This window comes from Parasteatoda tepidariorum, chromosome 8 (assembly GCF_982258835.1).
Source record: "Parasteatoda tepidariorum strain Cologne lab strain chromosome 8, Ptep-v5.0, whole genome shotgun sequence".
In the NCBI taxonomy this organism is placed as follows: domain Eukaryota; kingdom Metazoa; phylum Arthropoda; class Arachnida; order Araneae; family Theridiidae; genus Parasteatoda; species Parasteatoda tepidariorum.
In genome coordinates this window covers 25,600,502-25,614,738 of record NC_141762.1, presented here as the reverse complement: position 1 = coordinate 25,614,738, position 14,237 = coordinate 25,600,502, and the positions used below count along the sequence as shown (strand labels likewise).

General features: G+C 28.8%; 1 protein-coding gene across 1 annotated transcript in view; it reads left to right on the top strand.

The window, feature by feature from the left end:
- The window catches only part of LOC107447843 (progranulin), a 32,427-nt gene that overhangs the window by 15,741 nt on the left and 2,449 nt on the right, over positions 1-14,237 (top strand). The window contains exons 2-3 of the mRNA XM_087149499.1: positions 3,353-3,442; positions 6,297-6,749. Coding sequence (XP_087005625.1) covers positions 3,353-3,442; positions 6,297-6,749 — 543 coding nt within the window. The remainder of the gene's footprint in view (positions 1-3,352; positions 3,443-6,296; positions 6,750-14,237) is intronic.

Here is a 14,237-nt window from a genome sequence, read left to right as displayed (position 1 = left end):
TATCATCATTATTTAATTTATTCACTATATCACTATACCCCCCATATCATTATAGTCTCCCCAATATATCCTTCAGTAGTCATAAGCCATCATCTTATGCCATCATCATAAGCCATTATCTACCTATATCACCACTATTCATTATAATTACTATCTATATGATCATTATTTCCTTCATTCACTATATTGCTATATTCACTATATTGCTATACCTTCACTATATCAATCAGTTGAGTCATTAATAACTTGCATATTGAAATTATGTTCACATGTGTTATACTATGTGCATCATTGGAAGTGTTATTACTTTATATTTCACTTTATTCATAGTTATGCAAATTATGCATGTTATGCTTTAAGCATAATTATATAATTGTCTGAGTTATAATGACTAACAAATTTTTCGAACGAAAAAATATTTTTTGTTCAGATCTTTTTTAGTTACCGTCTGTTCTTAAGCCGGTGCAACCATTCATTTTTTGCGATGAAAGACAGAGACATATGAGGTTACGTACCCCTTTTAATAATTTTTCAGAACTTCAGAATTTAATATATTGTTTGAGTGAATCGAAAATACTTTGATTTATTTAAAAATTGGACAAAATTAGTCCTTTCCTGAACCTATCAATAATCCTTAATTCATATTTAGAAACTTTTATTCGCTTCACTTAAAAAAATAACGATGAATTTAAATAATTTTAAAATACAATTTTCAAATAATTTCCGTACTCTAAATTTGATAAAATATTTTAGGCTTTTATTTTAAATTTTGGTATTTAATTCTTTTGCTTACATTTTAGGCAATTATTTAATTTTATGTCAAAGTAGAATAGTTGGATAAAATAAAAATTCAACGTTATTTTTAAATTTCTTTTTATTCACCATGCATTATCAGCTCGATGTATATTCAAATAAGCAATTCGCTTGAATTTTACAGGTGAAACATAAGAAAGTATTTACACATGGAAATAACAACTAAGCTCGAATATATGAAATAATATACACAATACTAGTTAAGTTTGAAATAATTATTTATTTTACCAACATAATAAATTAATAGTTACAATAAAATTATGGTTTTACTTCCTTACACTATATAATATCGTAAATAGAATAAATTCCTGCACGAAATTGTCCTGATAAATTTAATTTAGGAAAAAAAGAAGAAGCTTTCAAAAGAGATAATCAAAATTATCTGCAGTTCCGAAAACATTTTTTTTTGCAGCTAAGCAAATCAATAAAATTTAATTCTCGCGAAACCAAAAAAATTATCAATTGAAAATAATATTTTACCGGTTAGAAAAATCCAATAGTTTTGTACACGGATGTAATTTTTATCCAAATTTTTATGATGAAACGGTGAAATAAATAAACTTGAGTTGTTTAAAGAAGTGGTACACTTTTTTCAAAATGAAATAAATTAACAATAATAAAACTCAAACTACCATGTCAAAAAAAAATCTCGTTTAAGATTAATCAAATCATTTTTTTAATAATATAAATCCATTGGATAGATGGCAATTCTAGCCATATTTTAATTATTAAGTGGAGTCATTTTCAACCATTTAAACAATTTTAACAAATTAAACGCAGGACAACTTAAAAACAGACACACTGTGGGAAAAATGGAGACGAAGTGAAATTTGCAAGGTTTCAATAGCACTCTTGCGTGTTTCAATGACGTGCATCACGGCGTTATAAACAAAAGGATTCGACACTTTCTGACCTTCAGTTAAACATGTTACTCATAAAACGTTAAAAAAATAAAAAAAATCATTTATTTGGTGATGTCAGAGCTATATTTGAAAAGGTAAAGTGCTCAAAAAGGCTTCGCATATTGGTAAGTATAAAAGCAATTTATGAGAATAATGTTACTCAAACATTATTAATCTTCTATATAAAGTTTTTTACACATAGAATCAGGAGTTCTGAATGGGTTTAGCCTCGATCCCTAATATATAAATTTTTTTTTTTATTATCAAATATATTTTAAAAAGTGTTGATTTGTTGTACCTGAGAGTAAAAGCATAGAATTTCGATGCAAACATTCTTTTCGACTTCAATAAAATTTCGATTTAAAACATTTCAGTTCAAAAAATTTTATCCTTCCCTATGTAAAGTTCCTATAAGACAGCAGTTTAAATATTTCACTATATTCTTACACATTGAAAATTTCATTTTCTATGTAAAGATTCTATAAGTTAAAAGTGAAGAAATTCCATTACGATGTTAAGTTCCTATAAGCCAACAATGAAAAAAAATTCCACATCCATGTAGCGTTCTTATAAGTCAACAAGTGACTTTGAAAAGTTTCTTGTAAGTTAGCAATTATAAAATTCAATTTCTATACAAATTTTCCATAAATCAACAGTTAAGTTTTATTCATGTGCATAGTTCCTTTTAGCCAACAATGAAGAAATTCCATTTCCATGTAACGCTCCCATGTCACTCTTACATAAAATTCTTATAAGTCAACGGTTTTAGCTGAAGTGGTAAGGAAATTATTTGAGTACCACTTCAGTTGAAGTTCTGTTAAGATGTATTCATTTATTTATTTTTTAATGTCAGTAACTACAGTATTTTTATAGATCACGCAAAAAGTGTGCAAATAAAATTTTATATGCTAATGTGACACGGTAATGAAACTGGAGCTAAATTTTAGATTTCTTCGCTTCACGCAACTGTAAAGATAGGTTTCGTAAACATTGCATTTTCATAAAAATTAATACATTTGGCAAATTAATAAAAAAAAAATCTCGACACGAATAATTTTTGATCTAATGATCGTAATTTTACTCCAAAAGAATCAGTTTTAACCTTAGGTATTCAGACGATAATCTAGGCCTAAATGAAGTATTTTTCTTTGTAACCCTTTTTGTTTTTGACAGATTTTAATTTTTGACCCTCAACGTTTGAAAGGTAGTTGCAATTCGGAAAATGAGGTTCAAACGGCTTATGGTCAAGCACGTGATCGGAAGTTGCGCCTTAATGCTGTTTTTTATTTATTGTGTGTCTGCCCTCTCTGGAACTAGTTGCTCGCTAAAAAGATTTGAGAATATGTAAAACTAGCTCCCCCAAGTATGATTTCTGGCTGAAAATAATTTCCAATAAATACATATTTTTTCTGATATTTATTTTAATAATCAATGAAAGACTATTTGTTATATTGCAAGCTTTAAAGATTATCCACTTTAGCAATGACAATATTTTATTACAACAAAATTCAAACTCTGAAAATAGCTGGAATAGTTTCCGAGGAGAAAAAAAAATAAATGTTACTTCTTTATATTTAGTGTACTGTAATAGTTGCATATATTAAAGCGTTTGTAAATGCAAACTTGATTTATTTCAGGAAGAAATATGAATTTAGCCGTCGTTCTTATTGCTTGTGCTGTTATATACTCAGTACAAGGAGGTTGTCCAGCAGGTACTTGTTCTGAAAGTATGTACACATTATCATCATCATTTAGTTGGCAATGTATTATCAACATAACATATAGTGTACTTTTTATTTCAGTCTATACAGTTTGTGCCTAATTAAATGAAAACGCATTTGTCTAAATTTGTTTTTTTTTTTTTTTTTTTTTTTTTTTTTTTTTTTGAAACTGGTCGAAAGTAAACGAAATTACTTTATGGAAACGAAAGTCTGTATTACTTTTCTGAATTACATTTATCCATCAAAAGATACATTTTATATGAACAAATAAATGTTTGAATAAATTGCGTGTATAAATTGAGTGTACAAATGAATTAATATTGTGAATATCTAGTTATGTATACCTATTATCAGGAAAATGAATTACTTCAATCATATGATATTGAATTAATTTATACTTAAATAGTCTTATTATTTGTAAATAATATATAATAACATAAAGGACCTTATTTCAGTAGTGGACTAATATTATTTTTTGAGGTATAGAGACTAACATTATTATTTTACAACATTCTATTTTTAATCTTTTATTCTATATATACTGTGAATGAAGAGAAAAAAAAACTTTAGAAACATATATGGGTATAATTGATTAACCGTATTCACCGTTAGAAATTTCTCGGTAGAAATAGCTAAATAGCAATTTATATTAGTTATTTTACCATAATAAACCAAAACAGTCAAATGATAATAAAAAATTAATTATATTAAAATTATTTGTGAGAAAAAACGTTTATTGGTTGTTTTTTCCTATTACGGTTAAATAATCAGAATTCTATCTGTGAAACTAGGCTCCCTTATAAAACCGTTTTGTTCTGTGCAGTTAGGTACATATTCTAGCTGAGAGGGCCACTCGGTTAATCTCATTATCATTTGATTAGGGGTTCGAATCGCAGTGATGATACTACAATATTTTTTCTTTCCTTCATTACATGAAGAGTTTCCAGTGTATTGCACTTTTCAATTAGTGACCTTGGACCATTATATTGCGAAGTTGTCATTCACGTAGAAAAAATGCATCACCCACAGAGTTTAAATGTCCGTTTAAGTTTCATTTTCATGGATTAGAAATTATGCTAGTTTTAAAAGGTAACAAAACAGTTTAGTTTTGTATTTCCGGTTTTTTTAACATAACGGTTTGTAAACAGTTTCAAAATCGTAAGGGTAAAAAAAAAATTGCTCCTAACCATAAACTTTATGGTTTTTCGGTTGGACAAACTGCTGTCGGTCATTTTACCGTGATTTCAGAATGAAAATTTTAACAGTGTTAATCCAGATTCGAAAAAACAAAAACAAAACCAGGAAAATGAATTCCTTACAATTATGTTATAATCAATTAATTGTACATAATATCTGGTACCAAGAGAAAAACCTTATTTCAATACGGGATTAACGCCATTTTTGTTTTTGATGTGGTAGCTTAAAATCATTGATTTCCCTTTCTTGTCTGATTTGTGGTGCCTTCTAGTCGCAGAAATTAGCTGTAGGTGTAATAGTTTCAAAATAAGATAGAAATTATTTGTATGATCATTAAAGAGAGGATAAATGTTTTTTTTTTTTTTTTTTTTTATAAGTGGAATTGGTGCACCATGTAAATAAGGTCTTAATATATGGTCTAAAACGCTCTGCATATTTATACAGAATATTCTTAAAATATTCTGAATAAATTCGATACAACTTTCATAAATTTACGGTATTTTTCTCGTGACTTGACGTTACTTGACGAGAGAAACGCTTATAAACTATGGAATAAATAAGTATTCAACATGTATGGATAAATGCTGTACTTTTATGTATTTATAAAATTTCATTACTTTAATAATGGTTATAGTGTTGACCAATGGTTAAAAGGCTTTACTAAATGTTCATAACTTTTTATGACAAAAAAAAATTTTTTTTGAAAGGAAAACAGAAAATTAAAAATTGACCGAAAGTAAAAGGTACACATATGAATATATTTTCAAAAATGTAATGTCGGATATATCTCATTTGCGAAAATCAATCTTTAAACAAACCTTAATATTATTTAAAAATGGGTAAATTTTTTAATTTAAAATTTGGTCGTTTCACTTATCATTTATTTGCGAAACTTCTGTTTCGTCAATGGTTATAAGAAATTTTAGTGATTGGTGACGTCATAATAACGTCACACGCATAAATTCTCAATGAAAATAAGCATAATATTTTTCAAATTTTTTTGACGCACATGGAATTTTGGATAGAGTGTAGAATTGGGTGACTAATAAATTGATGACAAATTTTGTTAAATTCTGCTCCAACCTGCGTTGTGCTTCTGATGTTTGAAAACATAACTACAGCATTGTTTCATAAATTACCATCAATGCTAAATATTTCGGAACTTTTTGGTTAGGATGTCACAAACTAAAAGTCGCCAAAAAATGTACACCTCCGCTTTCTTTTTTTTATTAAATTTTTTGATTTTATTTATTTTTTTAAACAAATAAAATAAAAAAATAGTTAAATTTCTTTGCGCTTGGCTAACCGAAATGTACCAATGCTTTAAATTGTTTTAGATGTTTTAAAAGGGGATGTAAAAAAATAATTAACAAAAATTTGTTACATGTGTTACGTTTTGGTGCCAATCTCGGCGTCGAAATATTACCAAAAATAAAAGAGGTACCTATTTGCAAACTTTTACCAAAATTGTTCCATAAACTGTTCAGAAATGGCCTGATTATTTTCGAGAAAAAAAGTAAAAACAAATAGTAAAATTTGCTAAAAATGAACAGAAATCTATGAATAAACGATTACTTATTTACAGTGTGCTTAATTTAGTTGTAAAAAGCAAACTATGAACACTTAGTATGAAAATTCAAGTTTGTTTCATTTGTGCTTTCAGGTCAGACTTGCTGTGAAACGACGGTCCCTGGAGAATGGGGTTGCTGCCCACAACCCAACGCTGTTTGCTGTTCGGACGGACTTCATTGTTGTCCACATGATATGGTCTGCAACCTTGATGAAGGCCGATGTGATGCCAAAAATGGTCTTATACACCCATTGTTAATTAAGGATCCTCCAGCAGACAACATTAAGTCCGAAGTGGTGAAAGTTGCCAACAAAGTCGACATTATTTACTGCCCAGGAGGTTATTATTACTGCCAGGACGGAGCTACTTGCTGTCCTCTACCAAATGGAGCATACTCATGCTGTCCTTACGCATCTGCTTCGTGTTGTGCTGATATGATACATTGTTGCCCGTACGGTACTCGATGTGATGCAACTTCCAAATATTGCCTCAGAGGAAATAATCTTTATCAAGCTCTTATGAAGAAACCTGCTTTTCCTATGAATTAATTTGTTAATCTATTTGTTAATCGATGGTTTTGTATTGTTTATAGACCTGTTATAGACTATTGTTGTTTATAGACTATCGTTTGTAAATGGTTTTGTATTGTTTATAAACTGAATAAAAATTAAAGGTTGTTTTGTGCACAGAAATTTTGTCAAAATAAATTTCCTACTTTAAGTTCGTCAGTATTTTGAAAAATTTGGAAATTGGTTTTTTAAAGTGCTTGGGACATATTTTAAAAAAAAATATTTTTAAAAATGAGTTTTAATTTTAGATTCTTTTTCTTGCTTGTGACAAATACTATAGATAACATTAATATACAAAAAAAATATTGAAAAATGTTATGATATTTTTAAAACAAATGTCAACGAAAAAACGAAATGTTAAAAAAAATCTAGGTTTTAATTTTTTGATATAATTTAAAATTTTTTATTCAAATTAATTATAAATTATTTATGTAAAATAACTATTATCCATACTTTACTTTGACTTTAAATAAAAATCTCTAACACTAAAATTACATATTTTTTCGTCTTACTATTTTTTCATAAAATTTGTAGAGCAAAATTCATGCAATCTATCTATATTATATAAAACGCTAATACGTACGTATGTATGTATCAATAAAACCGATGATATTTCTTTTCTCGCGCTGGCAACAGTTTTAATTTTTAATTGATTGGATTCGGCGCGCAAGAGCACGTAGTGAGCAACCAGATAACAGTAACCAGAGTGAGCATTATCAGGTTGTTCAATTCAGATTCATGCACTAAAAACATGACAATATTTAATTTAAAGTCAATTAGGAATTAATTAATTAATTGAAGTGAGAATGCTTTAAAAGGCCGCTGTTGAATTGATATTTTTCTACTGGGAGCTACCTAAACGTCTTAAAACCGTTTAAGTGTTTGTATTGAATGCATTGAATTTTTTTATATTTCGCGTTTATTTATACATTGAATTTTCACGCTTTAAAATGCAGAATATTAGTGAAGCAATATTTGATAATTTATTTTGCTAATATGTTTCTTATTTAGCTAATGTTTTGATTTTTTCACCATGTACAATCTAAATAGCTAATATACTTTTTTAAAAGCCAATAAGAACATTGGTAGAATTCATCTACATAAATACAATACTATGTCTTTGATGATAAAATACTATGTCTTTGATGATAAAATACTATGTCTTTGATGATAATATATTATGTCTTTGCTAGAACATTGTGTTCATTGGCGAGCGAGCGCCATGGTTCACGGCGTGAACCACATAGGATTACGTAGCAATTCTCGGGGGTTGGCGAGCGTTAGCGAGCAGGGGGAGGAGCCTCCCAGTAATTTTTAATTTTCTAAAGAAAAATAACAGTATAATATGTAAAATTTCTATATTCCAAATTTCATGCAATTGTCTTTCATAGTTTTTTGAGATTTAGGATGCGCCAAAAGTTAAATATCTAGAAATATATTCATTGAACCGGAATAATAATAATAGTAATAATAGTAAAACATATGTTTCTTACTATAAAAAATTGCTTCCTAATGATGCCAAACTCCTTCTCTAGGAGTAGAGGACGAGTTTAGTATTATTGAATATTTTTTTAAATTACCTATCACGCATATTTTTTATTAAACAATTTATTATTATTATTTTTTGACTTTAATTTCTCGAAGTATCTTAATTTAAAACAACTTCTACGTCATTTTCATTTTTGTCATTTACAGCTCCATCTATGAGATCAAATGAAGAAAAAAACATGTATCAACTTGATGTACTTTTTTTCTGAAAAATCCAAATCTGAAATAAAAATTGGAATTTCTATTTAAAGATCCTTTTCTTCAAAAGAGTGATTTTTCTTTCTTATGCTAACTTACGAAGAAATATGCAATCACAATTTTACTTAATTCTTTAATAACTAATCAATATTTCGGAATATTTTTGTTTAATGTTTTCCAAGTAAATGTAGCTTATGAATTTTAATCAGCAAATTTTAAATTCTAACGTTGCAATTATTTTTATTCTAATGTTTATTTTTAACGTTTATGGCAAATTTTTAACAGGACTTTATAGCTTGTTGGATTTTTTCTAAGCTTAGGGCTAATGTTTTTAGCCTAGATTAATAAACTAATAAAAATAATCTGGATTCCTAAAATTATGATAATAGTTTAAAATCGCAAAATGTATGGAAATGATTTGTATGGAAATCTCTAAAATGTATGGAAAAGTTACCTATTGCGAAGATTATTCCCTACAATACAGAAGTTGGTGCACCTTCATTTTGTAGGAAAAGTGGAGATTCTAGAACTCGAGAAAAGGAAATTTACCTATAGGACATATTTATTTGAGTGCCAGTCCGTTTAAGGGGCTTAACTCATTCGTCTGATTGAGTAAATTTTATATTATTTTATAACCGTCGTTGCACAGTCGACCCAAATTTTGAGTTTACGACTACTAAGCATTAACTCTATAGCCTTGTAATTTTGAACCTAATCCAGAAGACAAGGGAATTCATGGATCAAGTATTAAGAGAAATTTGCCTTCGTGGAGGACCTTTGAAAGAATTAACCCGAATTTGCGTTACATGGAGAGGAAGACCCCGAGGACCTCCCACGGTTAGTCTGACCGCAAGAATCCATGTTCCGTTTACCCCTGAGGATATTTCACTTCAGCACTGTGGTTGGTGCAAGCCGTATCGATCAAACGATGGATTCGAACCCGGGTCACCTCATTGGAAGGCGAACGTTCTATCCCCTGAGTCATCACGACTCTGATTGAGTAAATTGAAATAATTAGTGGGGGGGGGGGATGCCATATGTCTTGGGGACCAGCTTCTCCCACGGCTTCCACAGGTTGCTACCCAGGAACAATCCTGATTATGTAACTAAATTAAAAAAGATGATAATAAAAATAAAACAAGATTATTTACAATGAGAAAGAAAATAATATACACTATTTACAATTTTTTTAGAGTACCCCGTCTGTCAGGAAGGGCGCTGTCACCGGGCTATATTTGGGGTTATTGCTTATAAGATTAAAATTAAAGCTATTTTTATAATCGATTTAGTGATTTAGTATTACAATTTAGTGATTTTTTAGAGAAAGAAGCCCTCGTCTTGGCAATATGTCCACTGATGTTATCCATATCAAAATCTTTCCTAAGGCCACTTATATTAATAAACCATGGAGCCCCTGTGATTTTTCTAAACATTTTATTCTCTATGGTAAGCAATTTTTCCTTTGAGTTTTGGTGATTGCGTTCCAGTCAAGTGCAGCGTAGCTTATTATTGGCCTAATGCACTGTAAGTAAAGTGTATGTTTAGTTTTTAAATTTAATTTAGAATTTTTCCCAAGAAAAGGGTTTAGGGCTTGGAAAGAGCACCTTCCGCTTTTCCTATAATATTCTTAATATTTGAAGCATTCCATTTAAGGTCTTTAGTAATTGTCACTCCTAGAAATTTTGCTTTGTTGACATTTGGGACTTTTTCGCCGAATAAATGTACATCAGGGATCTGTTTTTTTTTTTTTCTTTTTGAAGTTTCTTTTAATTGTGATTAGGGATGATTTTGTTGCATTTATAGTGGCTTTCCACGTGGAACGCCAATTTTCTATTGTTAGTATTTGTTTGTTGATGTTTTGTACAGTTTTAAAAGATGATATTGATTTGCTTAGAATAGCTGTATCATCAGTATAAAATGCAGTAGTTACATTTTTGCTTAATGAAAATTTTGGAAAATCAGCGAAGTATATTGAAATTAAATTGGTTCTAAAATGGACCCCTGCGGGACTCCAACTTTTATATCTCTAGTTCTAGATATTGCATTATTTACTTTAATACAAAACGATCTATTAGTGAGGTAACTATTTAGAACTAAAATGAGGTCTTCAGGTATTTTATTTTTATAAGCTTATAAATTAGCCCCTGATGCCAAACGCGGTCAAAGGCTTTGGCCACGTCCAGCATCAGTTAGGCTGTGGTCTCTTTTCGATAGAAATTTTGGGATATACTTTCAATTATGCGTAATGTAGTTGATAAATCTTCACGGAATCCAAATTGTTTATTTGGCAGGAAGCTGAGAAAAGTTTTAAGTATCTTTAAAAAATTTTTTCGAATATTTTCGAGAAGGCAGTAAGTAGGCTGATCGGCCTAATAATTTTCAGGATTCAGGTGGTTTTCTCCGGGTTTTGGGAAAAGTACCACTTGGGCATGTTTCCAATCGTGTGGGAAGTAGTTGTATTTAAAGCTAGAGTTAATTATTGTACTAAGTTTTAATGTATTTAGAGGTAATATTTTGATCATGATTTTCGCTATTCTATCTTGGCCAGGTGCTTTATTGTTTTTGAAAACTTTTGCAATTGAGTTGATTTTTTTCTGGTGTGGTTTCTTCGATAATGATTATGAGATTTTTGATTTGGATAAAATTATCGTATTCTTCTTTAATTTTCATATCTGAAAAAATGTCACTGGGATATTTATTTAGTGAAATTGATTTTCAATTCTATCAGCAAAAATCTCTGCCTATCTTAGTAAGTTTTCCCATTTGCACCTCGTAATGGCATATTAGTTGTCTACGTAGTTTTTAGAGACTTAACCATTTTCCAGGCCGAGTTATCCTGGGTTGTTAAACTTTGGACATTCTCGTCTCGTTCTTTATTTTCATATTCAATGATTTGTTTTTGTATGCTTTTGATTAATCAGTTCACTTCTGATGTGATTTTTGGGTTTATAGTTCTCTGGTAGTCTTTTCTTAATTTATTTTTGATTTTTATTTGTTATCTAATGCTTAGTATTTAGCTCTGTTTAGTCAACTTATTTCACCACAAAATATTTCTTATAATAAGCTAAAATATCCTTTCCAATAGGCAATACGAAATACGCAATACAGTCCTTTGTTTAATAAAGTATATCTACTATAAAATATTTTTTATAGGAAGCTACTATATTCTTAATAAACAATGAGCTGTACAATAAATTTTCCCACTTTATCAGTTAGATTCGCTAAAAAATATCGTTTAATGTAAGCTACAATATAAGTTCGTATTGCTACAAGTAAGCAATACGAACTATAAAATTAATTATACTGTTTAACCAGCTAGATTCACTAAAAAATATTTTTTATAGTAAGCTACAATATTCTTAGTAAACAATGCGAACTATGCAACAAATTATTCTGTTTAATAAACTAGATCTACAATAAAATATCTTTTAGAGTAAGCTACTATATTCTTAGTAAACAATACGAACTAAACAAAAAATTGAAAATGTGAATCAGGAAAAATAATCAGTTGAAAATATGAATCAGTAAATAATCTTTTTTCTTCTACAAACTTTCAAGCGTTTCCTTACAAATTAGAAATGTTATCAGTTCAACGATAACGATGTATGTACTTTCCAATGTGCAACTAAAAGTATTATTGACCATAATATATGCAATATTTCTATTATGAATTGTATATAAGTGTTGACAGAATGTGAAAAATTATCAAATTAATTTATGACGCTGTTTAGGAAAAGTATAACTACAACAATATCTTTCTAAGGTAAGCCATATTAATATTTAATTTTATATGTAACTTCAGTTTTTCAAATTAAACGCTTTCTGCTAGTCTTATTACTTTTATTACATAGATTTTACTACATTTTGAGGTTGCATTGGAGGCCTATTTTATCTGTATAGAATTCAAGTCGTTTACATATAGAAACTTAGTAATTTATTACATTGCCCGCAAAACCATGTGGCCCTTTTCTTTATTCTGAATAATGATATAAAATTTGTAAACTATAGAATACTGACTAAACAGCACAAGGATAACTAAGCATAATACTGTCATTGTCAACAATTTGCGCAACTTAACTAAAATTAAATAGACGACTAATTGCAAAACTCGCTAACGGTTCAGCGTCATTTGATAAAAATATTAAGAACCACAACCTGTACTCTTCAACTATACATGTAATAAAATTATATATGCTTCCAGATGGATATCATACCAAGGGCCCACCACTTTTTAATCTTTCATTTCTGACTAATTTATAGTTCTCAATTCTGTCTAATTTATAATTTCGCTGCTTAAGCTTTAAATCGTCCATGTGAGATCGGAATTTTCATTGAGAAATTCGTAAACGCGTCTGTTCCGTGTTCGTGCTTATGACTTATTCATTTGCTTGATATATGCCAGTCTTCAGTTCCTTGTTGCCAATACATAAAAAGAAATTTCATCGGATTTTTCAAACAATATACACAATAGTGTTTGTAGGAAATGTAGGCATCATACAGTGATATGTATCTTACAGTAAGATATGAATACTATCTAAAAAGGATATGGCATAAATGTTGTCCTGCCTCTATTTCACTGGAATCACTATTTCAATGTTTTTTTAAACCTGTTTATTTATTCCAACTCATTTTATCATTGTACTCATTAATCTTCTGAAATAACAATTTTACAAGCATTAAACCTTATCAAAAACTGCCGAATTCTTGATTATCGCTTATTACTCCAATATCATTGTTTTGAGATTGACTCTATATAAGCCTTATCTGTTGTATTTTAGTTTTTGTAAAAGAAATAGGACGAGATAAGATCTCAATGAAAATAAAAAAGAAACTTTGAATGCAAACTATCAAAAGAAGAATCTATTCAGAACTCCATGATTATTTAGTGTTTTTAACTACGTACGGGTATTATTATAAATAATTTCTAATATTTATTTTTTATCAAATATTTCTATTGTTATTATCAATTTCAACAAAATCCTTAAGTTCATTACAAGATGGTGTGTTAATTATTGAATATGCTTTATTTGATTTATGTATTTAAATTTATCATACAATCCTAGTGATTTTTTTATAAGATAATTTTAAATTTTTTTTCTCCCGAAAATAAAAATGCGTGGCTATTTCTATACTTATTTTTCTTAGTTTAATGATATTTTATACGGAATTTTGTTTATTGCATACAAAAATAGCATTATCTGGATGTGTAACAAATGTTATGAATCTGTACGATATAAATAAAAAATAAAAAGCATTTTGCAATTAAAATTGAAACCTCGATTAAAACTCAAATGAAGGAAGTAAGATTTCCTAACAGCAGTATTACAATTCCGTCTGTAAACTATAATTTAGATTTTCTGAAGAAAAAGAAAGAAAACCTCTTGCTAATTTCTTAAAAAAATGAGCGATTATAATTAAAGAAACGATTTTTAATTCTTTTATAACTAAAAAAAATTGATGTTTTATCGTAACTAGTGCAGTTTTGGACCAGTTTCTAAGTTACTATGTTACAAGTTTTGGGTCAGCTTTTTTAGCTTTACTATGATTTCTAAGGACAAAAACTTTTATAGAAATAGTTTGAAAGTTGCGTAAAATTTAAGGGTTAATTTTTAAAGGAATTCTTAAAGGAAATAATGAATGAGTTAATTTTTAGAATGCAACAATTAGAGGTTAATCGTTTTGTTTCCCGCCGTTAATTTTTAGAATGCAACAATAAGAA